The sequence below is a fragment of the Protopterus annectens genome, chromosome 4.part1, assembly GCF_019279795.1.
Source record: "Protopterus annectens isolate FY-2018-M chromosome 4.part1, PAN1.0, whole genome shotgun sequence".
NCBI classification, from domain to species: Eukaryota; Metazoa; Chordata; order Ceratodontiformes; family Protopteridae; genus Protopterus; species Protopterus annectens.
Window position 1 is genome coordinate 762,943,925 of NC_056734.1, and position 22,304 is coordinate 762,966,228.

General features: G+C 39.7%; 1 protein-coding gene across 1 annotated transcript in view; it reads left to right on the plus strand.

Annotated features, from left to right (window-relative positions):
- The first annotated feature begins 2,011 nt into the window (after positions 1-2,011).
- Positions 2,012-22,304, plus strand: part of LOC122801301 (vomeronasal type-2 receptor 1-like) — a 225,186-nt gene continuing 204,893 nt past the window's right edge. Inside the window, exons 1-2 of the mRNA XM_044070846.1 lie at positions 2,012-2,203; positions 11,666-11,885. Coding sequence (XP_043926781.1) covers positions 2,012-2,203; positions 11,666-11,885 — 412 coding nt within the window. The remainder of the gene's footprint in view (positions 2,204-11,665; positions 11,886-22,304) is intronic.

Consider the following 22,304-nt stretch of genomic DNA (forward strand, 5'->3'; position numbering starts at 1 on the left):
TGTTTCAGTCTCGTAGGTATGCTCCATCAACAATCATGCATCCAAATCCAAATGGATCGAGGAACCTCTGCTTAACTGCCGGCAGTGCCAGTATATATTTAACTCCCTCCCAGTCTGCATCACAACCAGACCAATAAAACGGCAAGATTTACATCTTCATCAGCTATGCTGGTATACTACTATGGCATGCAGAATTTACTGTAACTTGAAAACTGCTTTAACTGGAGTTTACTCTGAAAGTAAGCCGAACAAAGTTGAAGTGCAGAGAGCAGCCTGATCTGGCGTGTTATCACTGCCCGAACTGCCGATTTATTATAGGATGCCCACTTTTGCATCTGCTGCAACTCAGTGCTTCCTGGTTTGCAATATCATCATACAGTAAGTAAAATTTAGGAGGTACATTACTCAGATCTCACCCAGCAGCAACTTGGACACCAGTTCTAAACCACAATGACCAGTAAATTCAGGTAAATGTTATTAAAAAAAAAAAGAAACTCAAACAGTAAAATTAACGCAGAAAACTTCATGCATACCACCACGTTGCTGTTCATTCATAAGGCATTTCCAGTATGACAAGAAAACCAGCAGCACTGTTTGAAAGGAAGTAAAACCATCCCTGGACTGTCAATTGGACTTCATTTCAACAAAAGTGCATCAACAAAGCCAGTGTTAAAAATGAGTACCGGCAACACAAGCCATGCAGTGACAGGGTTCACAACTGAATATTTACTACCACCTATCTTACAACAGCAGTATCAGTCCTGGTCCTCCACTATTACTTCCACTGCCATCATCATCTTACCAAGGGCCACTTCACAGGCTTTGCGCATCTGAGAATGATGAGCCTTCTTCACCTCTTTATCGGTCAAAATCTTCTCTAGAGTTCGAGTGGCGGGGACCGACGGATTTGAGAAAGGGCTTGCCAGAATCGGTAATGCCACCCTAGCAAAAGTGTAAAATTAAATCCTCTTAAGCAGAGACAGAAGTATTTCTATGTCAACGATGTGATTGTAACATGGGAGCTGACTTACTTTAGCCGTGACTTGGATTTTGTACTTTTATACAAATGTTTGATGCTGTGTGTCAACTGTGAAGTACTGTCTTGCAGTTTATGGAATAATATTTTGGGCTAAGAGATTATGCATGTTTGTGTCCTGTTGAATTTGTTGCAGGGTATGTCTTCTCTGTAATAAGATTTCATAATATTGAATTTTTAGTATAGTTATCTCCTTTCACATCTTTGTTTTCCTCTCTTCTCACTTTATGCTGCCTTGCATTTTTGTTGTAAGACTACAGCTTATCTAGCAGAAGGTTTGGATGAAATGTAAACTGGGATAGAAAAAAATGTTCTGGCTCTATACCTTTTTCTTTTCACATTTTGTTAACAGTCTTGCGTTGTAATTTAGCTGGTTTTAAAGGTTATTACTTTTTTTCATAATGCTGCTATTACATTTTGTGCTTAATGTTGATGTTATGATACTAGTCTGTGTGTTTTCTTTTACCCGGGTTGAGACTGAAATTGATTCTTATGGATCAATCCTGTGCCCTAATAATCCATTTACCCCTCAACAGGAGGTGACAGATGCTTAAATTTCCTATTATCTAGTCCGGAGGTAACACTGCATGATACCATTTGGTGATGGGGGGGGGGGGTGCATATGTGGCTGATAATGCAGATAAGGTCACACATTTTTCTTTGAGATTTATAAACTCAGTTTGAAGGTTCAACATTGTCTTATCACCTGCCTTGCCAAGTTCTGTCCCAGCGTGGGGGAAATTTAAAACTGAATTTGCAAACTCTTCAGCAACTGCATCATATGTTAAAAAAGGTAGTAGGACAACACAGTTATACAGTGGTTGTAACCCTGATTCTGTAGCTGTAGAAATTATTTTTTTGATGTAAGTTTATGTAACATTAAGTTGGAAATGGGTTTGTTCTAGTAGGGTTTGCTGCTCTGTCAGACATTTTGTGTGGTTCTTGGTTTGTGGTTGGCGCTTGGTGTGATCAGCTATGGGTTCCAGGTCACGTACCATCATTTTGGGTGAAGACCCAATGGAGAATATAGGACTTTTGACTCAACTTCTACAACAGCTTTCTAGAGAAGCAACGCAAGACAATAATGGTTCACGTAATCCTAATTTGTCCATAGACACCAGTATTCCCCTTGGGCAGGGGAGTAATAGTGGACAAACACAACCCGAGGTATGGCAAGGATTAACATTTGGTGGTGATGATTTAAGTTTTGCTGCTTGGTTCAATAGAGAATTTTCATTTAATTGCCTTTGAAACACTGAATGTGTGAGGGGGACTTTTCAAGAGACATTAAATTCCTTTGAAAACAAACTTATTAAAGTTAGGAAGTTGTAAATTGAAAATGCTTACTTCCGTGAATGTATTAAGAACAAAGTGGTGCCTAAGGGGTTGCGTAGCTGTAAGTACCCCAATGGAATTGTATCTGACTCCGTGCTTCACCGTGAGTTGATAGCTCTGTTTGATAAGCAGGACATGGAGTTGTTGGAGATACTTATGAAACACAACAATAATGCCATTGATTCAATGCATTCTGAGTTGTTGGAACTTGACAAAATTCTGCATGATGATCTTTTGTTCGATACATCACTTTTAGCATACAAATCTATTTTGCAGAAAACAGACAGGCTTATAGGGGATATCCAGTTAAAAAAAAGGTAAAAAAACTACAAAGGGATATCGCAGCTTATCAGGCCAGGACTGCTTATCCAAAACCACCTTCCACTTTTCAATTTAAAATATCACCCAATTTAATCGGTGGTAGAGAGGAGGGCCAAGGAGGTGGAGCTGAACAGCGACCAAATAATGATGTCCCTTTAGGGCGGGATCTTCCACACAGGTCCGAGAGGATATGCAATCAGACCTGGAAACAACAGTACAGGAATCGATCAAGTCGACAGTGGAAACAGCAACAAACAAATTTGTTTCAGGGAGGACAGAGGCAGTCCAACAGATGGAATTAATTACGTGCAACAAAACCAATTTTGGTGGTTCGCAAGATGCAGAACTTTGTTACGAACTTGTTCCCGGGGCTACAAATTTTGACCAAGTGAGTTCCGATGTAGCTTTTGGTTACATGGCTCATACGAATGGGAAAGGTGACTTTGTTCATAATTACTCTGGGCAGCACTTTGACTCGGAATTGCCTGAATTATTTAGTAAAGGTTTTAACTTCGTTCCCACAAAGAAGGCGAATTTGGTGGAACTTATTTTAGGTTTAAAAGCATATGTTAGAAAGTTGAACCTATGTTTTTTGTTTGGGAATGAATTATTACACAATGGAAAAAAAATGCTTTTTATAGGAATAGTATGTTTAACCCCCCTTTACCAAGTGTGTTAATTATGTTTGAAGCCCTGTGTGATTTTGATTTTAGGGCGATGTTGCATGACAATGTTGACACGGATATGTGGAATTTAACTAGGAGTGAAATAATGCTGCTCATCAAGTTAACGGCTGATAAATCCCTATGAGTTATGAAACCTGACAAGGGGGATGGAGTTGTTATTATGACTAGGACTGATTACAACAATAGGATGAATGCATTATTATTGGATGGTGTTGTTTATGACGAAGTGTCTTTGAATTTAGTTAATATTTCACATCACAAAATAGACCTGGCATTAAAAGATTTCTTTGAGCAGGGTCAGATTGAAGTGGATTTTATACAACTATTTAAAAGTTAGCCATCCTAGGGTACTGAATATTTTCGGTATCCCGAAAATACACAAGAGGTTACACGACCCCCCAATGAGACCGATTGTCAGTACAATGGGATCTAAAACATTTTTTATTGGCAAATACATTGATTTAAAGTTGAAAAATGTTTTGAGCTCTGAACAGCACATTTGTATTGATTCATGGCACTTTTTGAAAAAAACAATGAAGTAACAGTCAAAGATAACACTTCTTTTTTGACTATCGATGTTGTGAATTTGTTTAATACTATTCCACATATTTTGGGGTTAGAATGGTTTGAGGAGTTTCTCTTTGATTCGAAGAGGTTTGATAATGATGATGTTTTGGTTTTAGTAACATTGATGGAGCTTGTTTTAAAGTATAATTTTATTTATTTTGAAGGTCAGTTTTTTTATACAACAAACAGGGGTAGCAATGGGGGCATGTTGTGCCCCATTTTTGCAAACATTATTATGCTCATGTGGGAGCGTAAGTGTCTTTTTAAATCCCCATACACTAGATTATGGAATGTTTATGTACGATTCATTGATAATTTGTTTTTTGTGTGGATTGGGGATGAGAATGAAGTGGAAGAATTTGTTGAATTCATCAATGGTACAACTGATTTCCTTTAATTTAAGTTTGAATACAGGAAGGATGTTTTTAACTATTTAGATGTGTCAGTAAGTAAGGACCTTGAACAAAAATGTTTAGTTAGCAATGCCTATAGGAAGCCCACTTACAGCAATAGCCTGTTACATTATCAAAGTTGGCACCCAGAGCACATTAAGAAAGGCCTGGTGAAAGGCCAGTATGTACGAATTTCACGTATGACTACAAGGGATGGTGATTTTTGTGAGCAAAGTACATTATTGAAAGAGATGTTGGAAGCAAGGGGGTATCCATTGAAATTGACTGACAGGGTGTATGATGAAATACTCAACAAGAGGGGGGTGGGTGTTTTTGGACCCTTGTTAAATAAAGATAATAAGAGTCCTCACGGTGATTCCAATACCTTAGTTTTACAGAATGATTTCGAGGAAGCAAGTTCTAAAACTATTTGGAAGTCATCATTTGTTACAAAAGTTTGTGCTGATTATAAGACTGTTACACATATTTTGTGTAAAAATTGGACTATATTTAATCATCAAACCAGTATATTGGATAAGGTGGAGAACAAACCCTGTATTATATACAGGAGGGGTGTGTGTTTTAAGCAACTGTTGTAGAGGAATAATGAGGCTGGACAAATACAGGCTAAGGGGATTAAGCCTTGTGGTTTTTGTTCACAGTGTCCTTTTATTGGTAGAGGTAAGCATGCACGTATTAATGGTACTAAAATTAACATCCTAGGGAGTTATTTTTGTTACACCAAGGGAGTGATTTATGGAGCCACATGTTGTTTATGTCCAAGTTTTTATATTGGGAAGACCAAAAGAACCTTTAGGGAGAGGATTTATGAGCATATTAGAGATATTAACACTTCAAATTCTAATAATGCTTTGTATAAACATGTAGCACAATTTCCTGGACATAATTTAAAATTTTTCATAATTGAAAAAGTGGCACATGACATAAGGGGAGGATCGTGGGAGGACTACCTAAATTTCAAGGAATTATGGTGGCAAATTAAACTCAATGCCACTAGCCCCCCACCCCGGCCTCAATGACAGTATTAGTTTTAGTAGCTTTTTGAAGTTACGGACACAATTTGGATGAATTTAGCATTCTTTTTTTTTGCTATTGACATTCATTATTAAGGTTTTTAAATAGTTAGGTATTGATTTTATATATTTGTTCTTATTGATTTTGTATATCTATGTACTGTGGTTTTAAGTGAACTAGTCCTATTAATTTACACATGATTAATTATGTATTCAAATTTTGTATTTAAAGTGAGGCAAACAAATGGTGTTTGTATTCTGATGAAGTCAGCTGTTTTTGCTTACAAAAGCACTCAATAAATTGGTTTGAATATTAGTTGGTGGTGTTCTGTGGATCTGTGGTTTTGGTTTCACCAGCTATCGTTTGTAGGGTTAGCTGCTCTCCTCCTGTGTAGCCTATTACCTTTAGCGCTGCCACAAAATAAACCACGACCTAATAAGCTTAGTAACTGAGCTTATTAGTTCATGGTTTATTTTGCGGCTAAGCTTATTAGTTTGTGGCGGCCCTGGGAGGAAGCCGCAGCTCCCCAGGTTGCCGCGGTGCACACTTTGGGAACCCCTGAACTAGACAACAGATCCAACACTCACAAATTCTGGACTACTCTGAACAAAATACTCTACCCTGGCAGCCCTTCTAAGCCCTCACCTTACCCCAACAAATCTCCTCTGGAAATTGCTACCCTACTCATCAATCACTTTATTGACACTATCGAAAACCTCACTCCCTCTAACACTAACAATTCAGCTACCGCTACCCCCTCAACCAGAATCTCTTCTCATTTACACCTGTGTCAACTTTTTACATTAAATCTCTTCTTCTAAAATTTAAACCATGTTCTCCCTCTACTGATAACCTACCTCCAATATTCCTCAAACTTGCTGCTAAATTTATAGCCTAGCCCATATCCATTCTCATTAACAGATGTGTACAAGAAGCTACTGTTCCTGCTATCTGGAAATCCTTCTTTGCTATCCCAGTACATAAGGGTGGCAACTCTACTGATCCATCTAACTATCGTCCCATTGCTATTCTTTCTCCCCTCTTTAAGATACTCGAGAAATGCATTCACTCACAACTACCTCCTCCAACACAACCTTCTCACTCCCACAAAGCATGGGTTCTGTCCCTACCACAGCACATCCACCACCCTCCTATCTTTCACTCATACCATAGTCACAGCCCTTGATAACAATCAATTGTTATCCTGCCTCTTCCTTGACCTTTCCAAAGCCTTCGATGCAGTCTGTCACTCTGTCCTCCTTACTAAGCTATCTAACCTCAGTCTGTCTACTACCTCTCTTGCCTGGTTCTCCAGCTATCTCTCTAGTAGCAGCAATCTGTCAAATGGCTCTCCTCCTGCTCTCCCTATAGATCTGTTCCAACTGGTGTTCCACAAGGCTCAGTCTTGGGTCCCCTTCTATTTAACATCTTTACTAATGAACTCTTCACTTCTCTCAGACAATCTTCTCTTATACAACATGCAGATGACTCTACACTCATCTCCATCTCCAGTAGTATTACATAATATGCAGATGACTCTACACTCGTCTCCATCTCCAGTAGTATTACATAATATGCAGATGACTCTACACTCGTCTCCATCTCCAGTAGTATTACATAATATGCAGATGATGCTACACTCGTCTCCATCTCCAGTAGTATTACATAATATGCAGATGACGCTACACTCATCTCCATCTCCATCTCCAGTAGTATTACATAATATGCAGATGACTCTGCACTCATCTCCATCTCCAGTAGTATTACATAATATGCAGATGACGCTACACTCATCTCCATCTCCAGTAGTATTACATAATATGCAGATGACTCTGCACTCATCTCCATCTCCAGTAGTATTACATAATATGCAGATAACTCTACACTCATCTCCATCTCCAGTAGTATTACATAATATGCAGACGACTCTACACTCATCTCCATCTCCAGTAGTATTACATAATATGCAGATGACTCTGCACTCATCTCCATCTCCAGTAGTATTACATAATATGCAGACGACTCTACACTCATCTCCATCTCCAGTATTACTGACCTTCACACCCTTATTCAAAACTCCTTTCTATCCACAGAGAAATGGTTATCTGACAATATTCTTATCCTTAACCCCAAGAAGATCAAGCTCTTGCCCTTTCTCCCCCGCTCACTTTCAAACCATAAATCCACATTTACTATAACATCCTCCAACAACACTATCATAAAACCTGAACCACACACAAAACTGTTAGGCGTCATTATTGATGATGAACTCAAATTTAACTTACATTTACTGTAAGGAATAAAAAAAAAAACACACCAGAGACATGGCCTGCTTTATCGCAACAAAATATTTATTACTCCAAATGCTAGACTCTCCCTAACACAGTCCTTCCTCCTTCCCACACTTCTCTATGCAGCCCCAATACTAACCAATATATACAAGCTACTACCTTGAACAAACTGCAACAAACTTATCACAAAATTGCAAGATTCATTACTAACTCCCCCTACAACTCTCATCACTGCCTTGCCTTGAACTCATTACAATGGCTCGAATTCCCTCAACTACTGCTACTTTCTCAATTTCAAGTTATACACTCCATTCTATACAGACCTTCTTCCTGTCCAGCTCTCACTACTTTTTTGTCTACCTACTCCCCTTCTAGAACCCTCCGCACCTCTAACCAGCAACCTCTGAATGTAGATCATCCAAAGAAGAACATAGGCAAACTACTGTACAACTGCTCATTAGCCCAAGCTTGGAACAAAGTTCCTCTACACATATGCTCCATCATACACCTTGCACACTTTAAAAAGGAACTCAAACTTTACCTTCTCAACACCAAATCTTGTCTCTGCTTAAAACCTCCCTAATTCCCCTTTATCTAGTGGTGCTTCTTCACTCTGAGTTCCTGTAAGGAAATATAACTTCCTAGGAAGCCTAGGCAAAAACTCTGATCACTTGTATATAACTTGTTTGTACATATGTCAAAACGTTCATCTATTTATTTAATTGTGATTTTTTTTCTTAGGGTAATATAAATATGTTTGATTATGTTCAAATTTGTACTAACAAGTTTTGGGAGTGTGACTTGGTATTGCTACTTGCTATTTTTGTTACCTATGTAATCTTTATTTTTTTATGTAACTGGAGCTTTTCTCCTTGGGTCTCCACTGAAAACGGGCCTCTGGCCCAGCTGGACCAACCCGGTTAACAAATGTCAATAAATAAATGAAATTGTGTGACTTAGGTAGTTGGAGTTAATGTGAGTGTTTGTGTGTGTGTGTGTGAGGATTTGTTTAGGTGGGTGTAGGCATGGTAGTTATTATGGATAAGGGTTTAAAAAAACAAGTTCCAAATGGTCATGGTGCAGTCAATCTCAAGGATGCTTACCATCATATAAAGAATGCAAAGTGCTCCAAGAGATTTCTGCACTTTTGTCTAGGGTCCGATCCGTACCATTTCAGAGCATTGCCATTCAGTCTGACCACTGCCCCCTAAGTGTTCAATTGCCATTCAGTCTGACCACTGCCCCCTAAGTGTTCAAGTGTATGTCCGTAGTTGCAGCCTGGATCATGTTGCAGGGTTTCCAGATCTGGAAGATTAGCTCCTAAGTGCCCCCACGAGAGTATTCCTAATCAGGGCAAGGGATACCTTACTGCAGCTGTGCAGTTCCTTAGGGATCACAGTCAACTATCAAAATTATTTATCTCATTTCTTTATTTTTTATTTATTTGTCTTTATTGACTGAGAAAAGCCTTACTAAGCAAAACTCATTTTCAGAGGAGGCCCAGGGAGAAAAGCAACACATTTAAGTTATACATGATGCACATTTATAATTGCAGGGTAAAAACATCTATACATGAGCTTATTTACATGATTTTTAAGGATTTCTTACATGAACATGACATTTTAATACAAAAACGAGAGAAATTAATAATCAGCTAATTATTGAATGGAAAAATAACATACAGCAGCAATTAATGTATTTATAGTATGATGACTGCAGGGAAAAGATCAAACTGGGGTGTTTTTGAGTTTAGTAACAATTTACAGACAGACCAGTAGAGTTTAGCTTAAAAATGATGATATGAAAGGAGAGGTTATGGAAATGAGCAGGAAGATAAATGGACAGAGGAGGAACTGTAGCTAGTGGTGGGGTGTGAGAGAAGGAGGAAAGTAAGAGTTTAGGAAATTAGTGCAGTCTGAGGAGGAGCAATAAGAAAGGAAGGTGGCTGTAAGAGTTGGAGAAAAGTAATATGAGTAAATCTAGACAGGTAAGTAGGAAGAACAGAGCCATCTTTGACAAAGATGCAGTTTAAGTAAAGTTTTGAAACTATTTAAGTTTTTTGTGTGTTTTAACAATGTGGGGATTTCATTCAAGAGTTCTGACACATAATGAGAGTAGAGAGTCTCCAGCAGTGTTGAATGTCTTAATGATACATAATAAATATTATTTTGCTATAAAGGTCTCTAGTGGGTGAGGAGTACAGCAGAGTATTTTGTAATACTGGGCATTTGTCTGGAGAGTACACTAGGTTGTGAGCAATGATTAGTTGTGAGTATGTCAACTGATTTGGGAGTTTAAGCCAGTTCCATTGTTTTAATTCAAGGCAGTGGTGTGCTTTATAAGGTTGTGTGTGAGCAAAGTAAAGCTGTGCCACCACAGTGGAGGTTAAGAGCTAGTTTAATAGTATCGAACATTAAAAATCTATAAAAAATCTATAAAAAACTATGAAACTCCGAGTAAAACTAAAAAAATAAATACAAGTGGATAAGCGCTTTTGGCAGTTGCCTTCTTCAGATCCTGTTTTGTTAGCAGAACTTCCTGGTTTTCAGTCATCTCAGAAGTCTCTGCCCCTTGAGCAAAGGCATTAAAGGAACCATCCCGTTCAAGCCAGGCAACTTGTCAGCCTATAAGTCAGCAATCCATCCAGTTTCAATAATTTCTGTTCTGTTGAATACACCTCCTCCTCTCAAACTTTCTTCAGCAACTTCCAAGGCCATGAAAGAAAACTTGTGATCAGGATATTTGGCAATATGTTGAGACAGAGCACTGGTTTTGTTGTGTAATCTGATGTCACTCAAGTGACGCAGAATTTGTTCCTTAAAGGATCTGTTGGTCTTGCCAACATAAAATCCATTACACAGACATCAGGTGGCAACATATATAACATTTTTAGTGTTACAATCCGCATACACTCTGAGCCTGTACATTTGCGAGGTAGTCGGATGCTTGATTAGATTGCTGGAATTTATGGAGGTGCAAGCTCTGCATTTTCTACAGATAAATGTACTACATTTCAAGTAATTTGTCTAACTCCAGATCCGTGTTTATTATAACCTCTTTAAGTTTTTCTAATTCTTGAAGTAGAACTTCAAATTCAATGAAGGAAATAGAATTACCAAGGTATTCAATAAAATCAGAGAGTTGTTGATCATTTCCTGTCCACAGGAAGAATATATCATCCACAAATCTCCTGTAGTAGGCTATATATGTTTTCCATGTTTTTAGTTTGCTAAGGACATGGTCAGTCTCCCATTGGGCCATAACAATGTTAGAGTAACTGTAAACACATGAACTGCCCATCGCTACCTCCCATTTCTGACAGTAATGTTCATTCCCATAGATGAAAATGTTATTCTCTAGAATAATATCCAGTAACATACAAATCTGTGAAATGGTATTAATATCAAAGAAGTTCTCTTGCTTTAGAAACTGCCATGTGGCCTTGAAACCAAAGTCCTTTGGAATGACTGGGAAAAGACTTTTGACATCCATTGTTACCATCATCAGATTGGTTTTGTCATCCAAGGACTGAAAACAGTGAAATAAAGTCTGTAGAAATGTGGGGGTGTCCTTCAGTACAGTTGTAGCTCTAGTGAGTGCTGATTTTAACTTCTTTTCTACAAAAGTAGATGCTGGCTCTGTTATCCAACCTCTTCTAAAACTATAGGATGTATTGGTGGGTTATGTCTGTCTTGTGGATTTTCAGCAGGCTATTAATAATCGGGGTCAGTGGATGTGTTACTATCAAATAATCATATAAATGCTGTGTTATTACTCTGGTCATTAACAAATCATAGAGAATATCATTCACTTTATTGAACAGCTTGTTCACCTCCCATGTAAATATTTTCATGTCTGTCTTCTTATCACTCAGCATAAACAACATTCTGTTGTAATCAGTCCTGTCAAGAACAAAACTAGCTCCCCCTTTATCATCTGGTTTTATCACAATTTTGTCATTATGTAATAGTTCCTGTAAAGCATTCTTTTCTCCATATTCAGGTTATAAAATTAATTGTAACTCCTATTGTTTCGAAGCTGGCATACTTCCATTTCACAGATACAGACTCTGGCGAACATCTCTACTGCTGGATGGGGCAGGGGGAAAATGTGCTCAGCTTCTTCAGAATGTTAGTCAAGTCATTGCTATCATTGTTCTCACCAGAGGCTGTACGACAGTTTCTAAAGCTCTTGAAGCTTTCTGATTTTATTGAATACCTTGGTAATGCTGTTTCCTTTCTTGACTTTTAAGTTTGTAGTTCTAGAGAGAGGTTAAATTTTGTAGGTGTTACACTACAGTATGGAATGGATTGCAATCTCAGTACTCAAATACATAGGAAAGATTGCTGGAAAAATCATTTAGTATATAGGACTAGCATGCACCCTAGACATTGTTTATCCACGTCATTAAAGGTCAGCTTCTTAGAAAATCCAGACTTTATACCAATGAGGACACACACAAGGAAGAGACAGACCACTTGATACAATGTTTCCACAAACGTGGATGTAAAAAGAGGGAAATCCACAAAGGAGTCCTGGGTAACAGGTGTGTAAGAAACATGAGAGGTCAGACTTATTTCTTGGGTGGAGACACACACAAGGAAGATGAACCCTATCCCAGAGAAAAAAGTGAAACTGGGGGGCTAAGGTGCTTGCTTACATACAGTAATGATATTCAACAGGTATGAGAGGTTATCAGGAGGAATTGGAAGATCCTGACAGCTGATGATAACACTAAATGTATAGTTGGTGAGGCACCTAGATTCTGCTTCAAGATTAAGAAGAACGTAGAGGTTATTGTGCCATGATAAACACAGATCTGGACTTAGACAAATTACTCAGAGATGTGGTATATTTTCTTGTAGAAAATGCAGAGCTTGCAACTCCATAAATTCCAGCAATCTATTCAAGCATCCGATTACCTTTAAAATGTACAGGCTTAGAGTGTATGCGGATTGTAATACTAAAAATGTTATATATGTTGCCACCTGCTGTTTGTGTAATGGATTTTATGTTGGCAAGACCAATAGACCCTTTAAGGAACGAATTCTGCGTCACTTGAGGGACATCAAATTACACAACAAAACCAGTGCTCTGTTTCAACATATTGCCAAATATCCAGATCACACGTTTTATTTCATGGCCTTGGAAGTTATTGAAGAAAGTTTGAGAGGTGGAGATCTGTTCAACAGAACAGAAATTATTGAAACTGGGGTGGATTGCTGACTTACAGCATGACAAATTGCCTGGCTTAAATGGGATGGTCCCTTTAAAGCTCTTGCTCAAGGAGCGGAGACTTGTGAGATGACTAAGATTGACAGACAGATCATTATCTTTTAAAACCAGGAAGTTTGGCTAATAAAACAGGATCTGAAGAAGGCAGCTGCTGAAAGCGCTTATCCACTTGTATTTATTTTTACTTTTTCTGTGAGTTTCATAGTTTTTATAGATTTTATTGTTTGAGTCTATTAAACTAGCTCTTAAACTCCACAGTGGTGTCACAACTTTACTTTGTTCACACACAGTACTTTATATTGATAAAAGCTGCCTTTAGCGCTTCAAGGTGTGTTTTACTTTATTTTGCTGTATAAGGTTGGTTGGTTGCAAATTTAGCTATTTTGTAGTAGCAGGAGGCTAGTTTAGTTTTATACATAGTGCTGATGTTTGTAAGAATGGAGGAAACATATAATAGAGCAGGACAGAGGTATGTTGCTGTTAAAGTAATTCTTGTTTGATCTGTCAGGTTGTGTTTAGCCCTATACAGGGAGCCAAGTTTTTGTTGAGTTTCCGTAATGGAATGAAGTATGTGGTGATCAAATTTGAGGTTGTCATCTATTATGACTCAGAGTAGTTTAGTTTGGCTTATGGTTCCTATGTTTGTGTTATTACTTGAGGTAATATGAAATGTGTATTCCTGGTTAAGGTGTTATTTTGGAGTAAATAGCATAAGCTTGTTTTGCATTAAGCAGCAAGTTAGAATGTTTTAGTCATATTTCAATATCAGTGAATTCTTATAATGTTGGTAAAATCCAAGTCTCCATCCAGTTTAGACCTTATACGTTGCCATTTAGACACAGTCTTCCAGACTGCAAAACTTCCAGAATCCCAAACCTATGGGGTCTGGCAGGTTCCTTGCTTTCTTACAGGAAGCCTCCAGCATATCTTCTTATCAGGCTCTTCGGCCACAAGGCGGACACCATATGTTTAGTTCCCTTGGCCAGGTATCATATGAGGGCAATTGCAGTGGACGCTTGAGGTACAGTGGTCATACTTAACTCATCCAATGGACTTTCTCATTTTTCTAAACAATGTTTGTTGAGCTCAGATCAAGGGGTGGTAGGAGTTTCTCTTGGTGTTTACCTGGAAACCATTTGTTCATCCCTTTCTTCAGGCTATGGATACAATAGATGCACATCTTTTGGGAGGGAACATTTCGAAGGGAGGACCATCCAGGGGATCTGAACTGCTACTGAGACTAACCTGCACATCAGTGTCTTGGAGATGAGGGCAATCCTCCTCATGTTGCAGGCTTTTCAGGATGTTCTCCCCAAGGGTGTGATTTCTGTCCATTCAGACAATTTGCCAGTGGTCTGGTGCCTAAATAAATTGGGGAGGGGACCCGTTCTTTCTCTCTTTGTTGGGAGGTTGTGAGGGTATAGTAGTGGCCAATTTCATCTCCGTAGTTTCTGGTTGTAGCACACATCCAGGGGAAATCAAACATCTTAGTGGACAGTTTGAGCAGGAATGTTCTCCTTCCTCACAAGTGGTCCCTGACTCTGAGAGTTGTTGCTCGGATTTTTCAATGCTGGGGCATCCCATGTTGTGACCTGTTCCCTTCCCTGACCATCACCAATTGCAGCAGCTATTATGCCTTGGTTCCCTGTTAGGAAAAGGCACCCAGGGATGCTGTTTTGTATGCTTTGCATCACAAACCCAAAGATCATGCTACAAGAGCTATGTCTACTTCTACAGTTTTTTCTGCAAAGCTACTTTTGGATGACATTTTTGCTGCTGTTTGTATCCCACCACAAATGTGATATCCATTTGAGGTTTAGAGCTTTGTTTGGTTCCACTGTATTGTGCAATATGAACCTTTACTATCCAGACCCCTTTATTACCAATCTGAGTTTCAGTGCCTTTCAGTGCACACTTGCACATAGTAAATGTACTTTAAATAAACTCTTATATTCAAATGCCAACACATTCATTTTCAGAGAAGGTAGGTAGTACTCTTCCACCATTGATACATTCGGTCTCTGCCAACAATAGAAAAATTGCCACCACCCCACGTTGGGAACCTTCTGGTCATTGTTTTTATCTTCTTAATAAGACATGTTATAAGCATAAGTGGTTTGGCATGGTGGCTTGTCCAATATGAAGTAGATGTCAGCAGTTTGTCACCCTTATGCATACCCTCATATTAATTAATAAATAAGTAAAGTATGACCAGCCACAACATTTTTAAAAGTGAGTAAATAAAACACTTTACTCACAAAAGATTGAATTAAGCAATACAGTAAACAATTAAATATCCAGACAGAGAAATGTACAAGAAAACAGAAAATAATTTTTAGCAAACCAAGTATAAGAAAGCATTCTACCCTTACCAAGGATGATGCCACAGTTTGAACATAAAATCGACTGATTTGTAATAAATGGCCTAATTTCTGGTGTCACTCCAGGGGATCCAATATCTAACAGCATGAGAGGATATGGTCAACAGACCTTATTTCTTTACCAAGGATGGACTGCACCTGTCCTTCCTAGGCTCTCAGATATTAGCTAAAACTTTATCTCACTCCCTGAGAGCCTTTTTTTAGGCAATGCCAAGAAGAAAAAACTGGCAACATACTGAAAAAGTCTCTAAGCAAACCTAAGGTGTTCCTGCTGAACGCTAGATGACTTAACAAAAAGCTCCACACCCTTCATGTCCCCCTCTGGAGAATGTAAACATCTGTGTCATGACTAAGACTTGGATCCAGTGCTGTTTTTGTTTGTTTCATATGTATGGGTTGTTGGATCCATAGCTCCAACTTTGAAGCGTCTTTGGTTCCAGAGCTCTGACTCCCTCCCTACTCATAATTCCCTGGACTCCACCTTAGATGCTGAGATCTCATTTGCCACTTGAATATAATAGATGTGCAAAAGAGCTTTTGACAATCAGTTTGCTGCATCCTTTGGAATACAAGCTACTCCTTTCCTACTGTGAGAAAGTTTTCTCTTTCTGTTTTTCCTCATTTTCTCATGATTAGGCTTAGTGTTAGTTGCTGGTCAGTTAGTTTACTCATTTAAGGTCTCCAGGCGTTTCCTACCCAGTATTTACTATTTGCTGTTTAAAAAAAAAACATATATATAAATGTATGTATGTATATATGTTTAGTTGTAATAATTTTTTTCTGTTGAAATGGAACTGTAGTTAGGGTGTGACCTACACATTTTTCTAGGGTATCTTCACCATGTTAGGAACTGTTGGGAGTGTAGGCATAAACTTCCACTACAGGATGCTTGTGTGGTGGCACATCTAGATGTGGACTGCCAATCCTGTGACACTTTTAGTGCCTTACTGCCAGAGCCCTTCAGATGAGAAGGGACAAACATGTTTTAAAATGTCTCCAAGCACAGATGGGGCTGCCCCATCAATGACTTCTGCATCCCTGCCCCAAAAAAGATTGACCTAAACCTAAGGGGCAAGAAAAGAAAAAACCTCTGCGGTAAGGATAAGGGAGAGAAAGACAGGGGCAAGTCACCCACTAAGTCTGCTAAAAGACAGTGCCCAGAACCAACAGCTCCAGTCTGTCTTGCTTCAAAAAACACTTGAATATCAGATCTGATGACTCCTTGGGCCCAATCACCTTCTCCACAAGCCAGGACCTCACTGGAACTGGTGAGACCTAGATTACATTTCGTTATCCTCCAGGATAGGAGATCAACATCTGTGGCATTGTCCACTCATTCATATTGAAGGCTCAAGGAGCTTTATATCAATAGGATGATGTAGTTTTGAAGGATGCAAATCCAGCTTGGGGTTATCCTGAAATTGTCTCCTGGAAAAGTACTGAGTTATGGACATCTTACCCGTCCTCTGCTGGAATCTGTAACGACTTGTCCTTCTGGTCCGATGTTAATAGATCTAAGTGGAACCGGAGCATCTTTGATGCAAACTCTTTAACTCTCTTTCTGTCAACATTGATGCCTTAGGATTGAGATGAGACCCGAGTATTGATGCTGAGTTCTTAAGGGGTGAGTTCATATTCTCTGAGCCATCCCTCCCACTCAGGGCCTCAGATGTAGACAGCTCAGATCCAAGATTGGCTTTGGGGCTGGATGTCATTGGTGGTGAAGGGTACCCTTCCTTCCTTGGATCAGAGGGTGTCCTCTGTGCCAGTGACAAGCACCTTCAAGGCTTTTGAAGGGGTCCTGGCAAGTTCCAAAGAGAAGCTGCCTTCATCCAGCTCAGCTCCACCCAAACCCCAGCCAGGGTCTGCTTCATCTCCTCATCTTCTTGTTGGACAGGGTCAGCCGGTCCCCAGGACTTTTGAGGAAATCTGCTTTGTCAGCCCCCTGTCTGTTTCTGAACCTTCTGTTGCTTCCCCAGAAGGTGTCCTTAGAAAACGGATGTGTAAACAAAGCACTTAGACTCTTCCCCAGAGTCTTTCACTGAAAACACTGACTTAGGGGAAGATGTCACCTTCAGTGACATTCTTGAATTAATGAAGTAGAGGGGGGGTTGGTCATCCCAAGACCCTTCACTGGATGAGTTAGTGTTCTTGGAAGCTCAGACCAACATCGTCCTTGGTGGTAACAAGGGTCGCCCTTTCCAGTTGGATTTGTCAATTGCAACAGTGACCACAGATGCCTACTTTCTAGGGTGGCAGGGCATTTTGAAGGGAGAATACTCCAAGGTGCATGGTTGTCACTAGAGGTCAATTTTCACATCAATATTTTGGAATTGAGAGTGGTCCTAGCATTGTAGGCATTCCAGGATAATCTCCTCAAGGGTCTGATTTCCATAAAGGCATGGTGGTTGTATGGTACTTCAACAAGAAGAGGGGGGACATGTTCTTATCCTTTATGTTGAGAGGTCTTAAGACTCTGGTAGTGGCAATGTCTTCACGATGCTTTGTGATCACAGTGCACATCATGGGGTTGTCCATTGTACTAGCAGACAAATTGAGCAGAAAGGTCCTGATTCTTCACGAATGGTCCTTCAATCCTACAGTTAGTGTTTAATATTCAGTCACTGGAGCCAACCTTGCTGCAACCTTTTTGCACCCTATCTAAGCAAGAAATGCAGCAGGTGTTTTGCCCTTATCCCATCGCAGGGACAGTCACAGAGGGACGCTCTGGTCTACAGTTGGCTCCCAGGCCTCCTGTTTGCCTTTCTCCTTGCTCCTAATAAGCAAATTCATACAGAAATCAAGACGGTGCAAAGCCAGGATGATCCTCATTGCTCTCCTTTTGACCCCAACAGATATGGTTCCCCTACCCATGGCCTCTTCTTGTACATTGGGACATTATCCAAATCTCTTGACCCACCCATCCGCACGGTCTCCGCCAGACCAGAAGTCCATGAAGTTAACCGCATGGTTCCTCTAATTTTAAGCATAGCCAGAAAAGCCAGGCTTTCCCCTGTAGTAATTGATATTCTTTCTGCTTCTTAGAAACCATCCACTAGAAAAATGCAACAGAGTAAATGGAAGAGATTCACAATTTGAGTATACTCTAGAGGCCTGGACCCTTTTTCAGCACCTGTTCCATGCATACTAGAATTTTTATCTGATCCCTTTGATAAAGGTTCTAGCTTTGCCAGCATGTAGGTACAGTTGATTTCAAAATTATATGTTAGATGTAAAGACATTACAATAGCTACACTAAAAATTTCCAAAGCTTTCCTGAAAGGTACCTTTCTACTAAGACCTGTCATTAGAGACCCAGCCCCCTCCATGGGACATCACCATTATACTACAAGCTCTAATGTAAGCTCCATTTGAACTCACCACCACAGCAGAGCTAAACTTTTTACTGGAAACAAACTTTCCTAGTGCCATTGACATCAGCCAAGTGACTCTTGGAGTTGCATGTTCTTTCATGTAAGCCTCCATATCTAGTATTTCAAAAAGAAAGAGTTTGCTTAGAACTAACACATCCTTTATTCCTAAGGTGGCATCCAAAGTTGATCTAAATCAAGAAATAAACTTGTCTGTTTTTCCCAGGTATTCAAACGAAGGTGAATAGTTACTGCAATTGTTAGATATCCACAAAAGAATTCAGAAAAGACGATCAATTGTTCATTTCCATTTCTAAATCAAACTTGGAGAGGGCAGTTACTAAGGTTAGTTTATCTAGATGGCTGTAAGATTGCTTCTCCTTTATTTATAATAAGAATTTACATTTATCATGTAAACCAAAAGCCACTCAACTAGGGCATTTTCTGCTTTAACTGCCTTTAACAGAAGACTATCCATTGATGACATTTGTGCTGCTGCTACTTGGGGCTATGGTACATACCTTTGTGTCTCACTATAAGCTGGGCACTCGGTCCAGATCACGGTCCTTCTTTGATTCCATCGTACTCAGGAATGTCCTTCCTTGATATCACCCAGTTTGATAGCTTCAGATTCTATTGCATAAGTTTGAAATGGATGAAAAATAGACAACATTGGATAAAAAAGTTAAGTACTTAGCATAATGTTAGATCTGTGTTGTCTGATTTTCATCCAGGTCAACCCCCCTCCCTCCTGCCCCATTCCAAATTGTTTCCTATGGCTTTGAAATGACTGAGTGGACTTTTATTCTCTGGCTGTGCATAGTCATATAAGACTGTACCCATTATGCCCCAACAACTTGGGACCATCTGTTTTAGGGGTTCATTCTTATGGTGGTTCCTTTTATGGCACATTTTTAACATATCACCAAAAGTTGGGGGTCAAACTTGATCTGAACATCTAATGTGGAGTCCAGGGAAATAAGGATAGAAGAGAAGTCAGAGCTGTGGATCCAAAGAACCTTGACGTCAGCACCAGGGTCAGATTCGGTTGGACAATCCATATGTTTGAGTCGGACAAAAGTCAGATAACATTGATCTAACATTATGGTAAGAACATAACTTTCATTTTACAGCCATAGAAAGTACTCTGACACTACAAGGCTACATAGCCTTCCACAAATATAGACCAAGAGCAGCAAAGATTGGGGGCCAAGGGCGGAGATGTGCCAGTATATCTTATCAACAAACACACCTCCATGGAGCTCATTCATGTGCAGGTCACCATAGATAAGGTCCCTCACCATATCATGGCTAGCTACAGGTCACCATCTATGCCCCTAGAGTTTCATGACTCTAACCTAAACCTACTAGATTTGCTCACCATCCAACCAAACATCCTCTTCATGGGTTATTTTAGCTTCCCCTCTGTAGATTGGGACACTTACACTGCCTCAAACTCACAGGCACAATGCTTCCTGGACTTTATTAATGCAAACACCTTGGAACAGGTAGTGCACACTGCAACCAGAGTATCAAACATACTGGATCTAGTACTCACCAACATGGGAGAGAGTTGCATAGCCCCCTATGTCATGTCCTCACTATTGAGATTTGATCACAAAGCTGTCTCATTTGAAGAAAAATCAGCCTGGAAAAACTAGTTAACAAGTAGCTATTCTAAGGCAAACTACATCTTAGTAAGTTACAGTTTGTCAGAATCCATACCTCCCCCTAACCCCAAGACCACAGCTACCTATACAGAATTATTCACAGTGTCCCAATACAAACATGTGATTGGTTGTATAGAGGCAGCCATACCTACCACAAGTTAACCCAAAACAAACAAAAACAAACACCGCTGGTGGAATCCTCATCTAAAAAATATAATAAAAGAAGAAAACTCATGGCCAAAATTAGGAAGAACAACTCCCTTAAAAACAAGTACTCTCACAACTAAACAAGAAACTAAAAGGTCTGATTGTGTCCAAGGCCAGCCACAAGGTCATGATAACTTTGCAGGCTAAGGACAATCACAAGGCCTTCTTCATCTGTGTCTGGAACCTTGAAGGTAACATACAGCAGTTGATGAACTGATGGTGAAGGTTAAAACCTCCACGTATCAGGATGATATGACAACCCCCACCCCCAAGCTGTACCGGATGAAATCTCCAACATACTAACATCAATTATTAGCAGGGACCAGGTGCTGGCAGCACTCACTAATGTCAAGAAAACTATTTCCATGAGTCCCAACAACATCACCAGTTGCCTCCTGAACAGTTTAAAACATGACTTATCAGGACTACTTGAGGCACTCTTCAGCTACAGCCTTGAAACAGGCTGCATTCCAAGTGAATGGAGGACTGCAGCAGTCATTCCCCTCCACATGGGTGGACCATCAACTGACCCAAGGAACTACAGACCCATCAGTCTAACAAGCCTAACATGCAAAGCCATGAAATGAATTACCATGGAAATGATAAACTAGGACAATGGCAACCTACAGACACTGAAGCCATCCTGCTTTGGCTTTGTTAAGGGAAATACATGACAACATAACCTGGTAGAGTACTTTGAGAGGATCACCAAGGCAATGGATGAGGGAAAGACAGTACAAAATGCATATATAGGCCTAACCAAGGCATTCAATATAGCACTCCAGTCAGACATTGTTGACAAGCTCTGTGATTAGACATAGCTAGACATCAACCCCTACATAACCTGCAAGATTGCTGGCATGCTCTTAGGACCCAAGAATTCAGGATCGGTGAGACCACCTCTACCAAGAGACAGGTTGCCAGTGGAGTATGAGTGTGCTCTCTGCTGTACCTGCTCCTGTTTTGCATTTCGGAAGGCAAAGCTAATATTCAAAGCCACTAGCTCACCAAGTTCACAGATTACTGTAAATTGGAAGCTATTTTATGTTTCCTCCAAAGCCACAAGCATCTTGCAAGTGACAAATGACTGGTGCCAAAGCTATGGTCTATAACTCATTGCCAAAAAATGCATTATAATGCCCTTTGGGAAACTGTCAACCCAATTAAATACTCCCATCTATAAAACACTCTTAATTTTTACCCAGTAGTAATTAATCTGAGATCATATGTAGACAGTAATCTGGCCTTTGACCAACATGTAGCTAAGGTAGCAAGACAAACCACTCTGTGTCCCCCAACTTATAGGTAAGAGTATGGCATCCAGATCTGAGGAAGTTATAGTACACACTGCTCATCCCTTATCAGATGTATTATTGAATACAATGCTCCTTTTGACATGCATCTTACAAGACATTTACAACAGCTGGAATGCTCACAAAGGTTTCTCACCATGAAAATTCAAGGAATAATGAATACCCTGTAATACACTGATCACTTAAAGGCTCTGTCTGTTTATTTAGTCTTCTACAGACTGCTGAGAGGGTATCTTAGCCAGGCTTACAGGGCTTCCTCACACTCAGTCCTAATGGATCTGCTGCACATGTGCAAAATGAAACAGCACCAGAAACACTAGATTTAGGGATCTGAACTTTACTTGTGACATAAAGAAAACACACTGGAAAGCCAAATATGTGTCTCAAATGATTCTGACACTATGGAATAGGCTCTCCATGTAAAAGAGTTCATCCCTAACCTTATTCAAAGGAAACCTTGACAA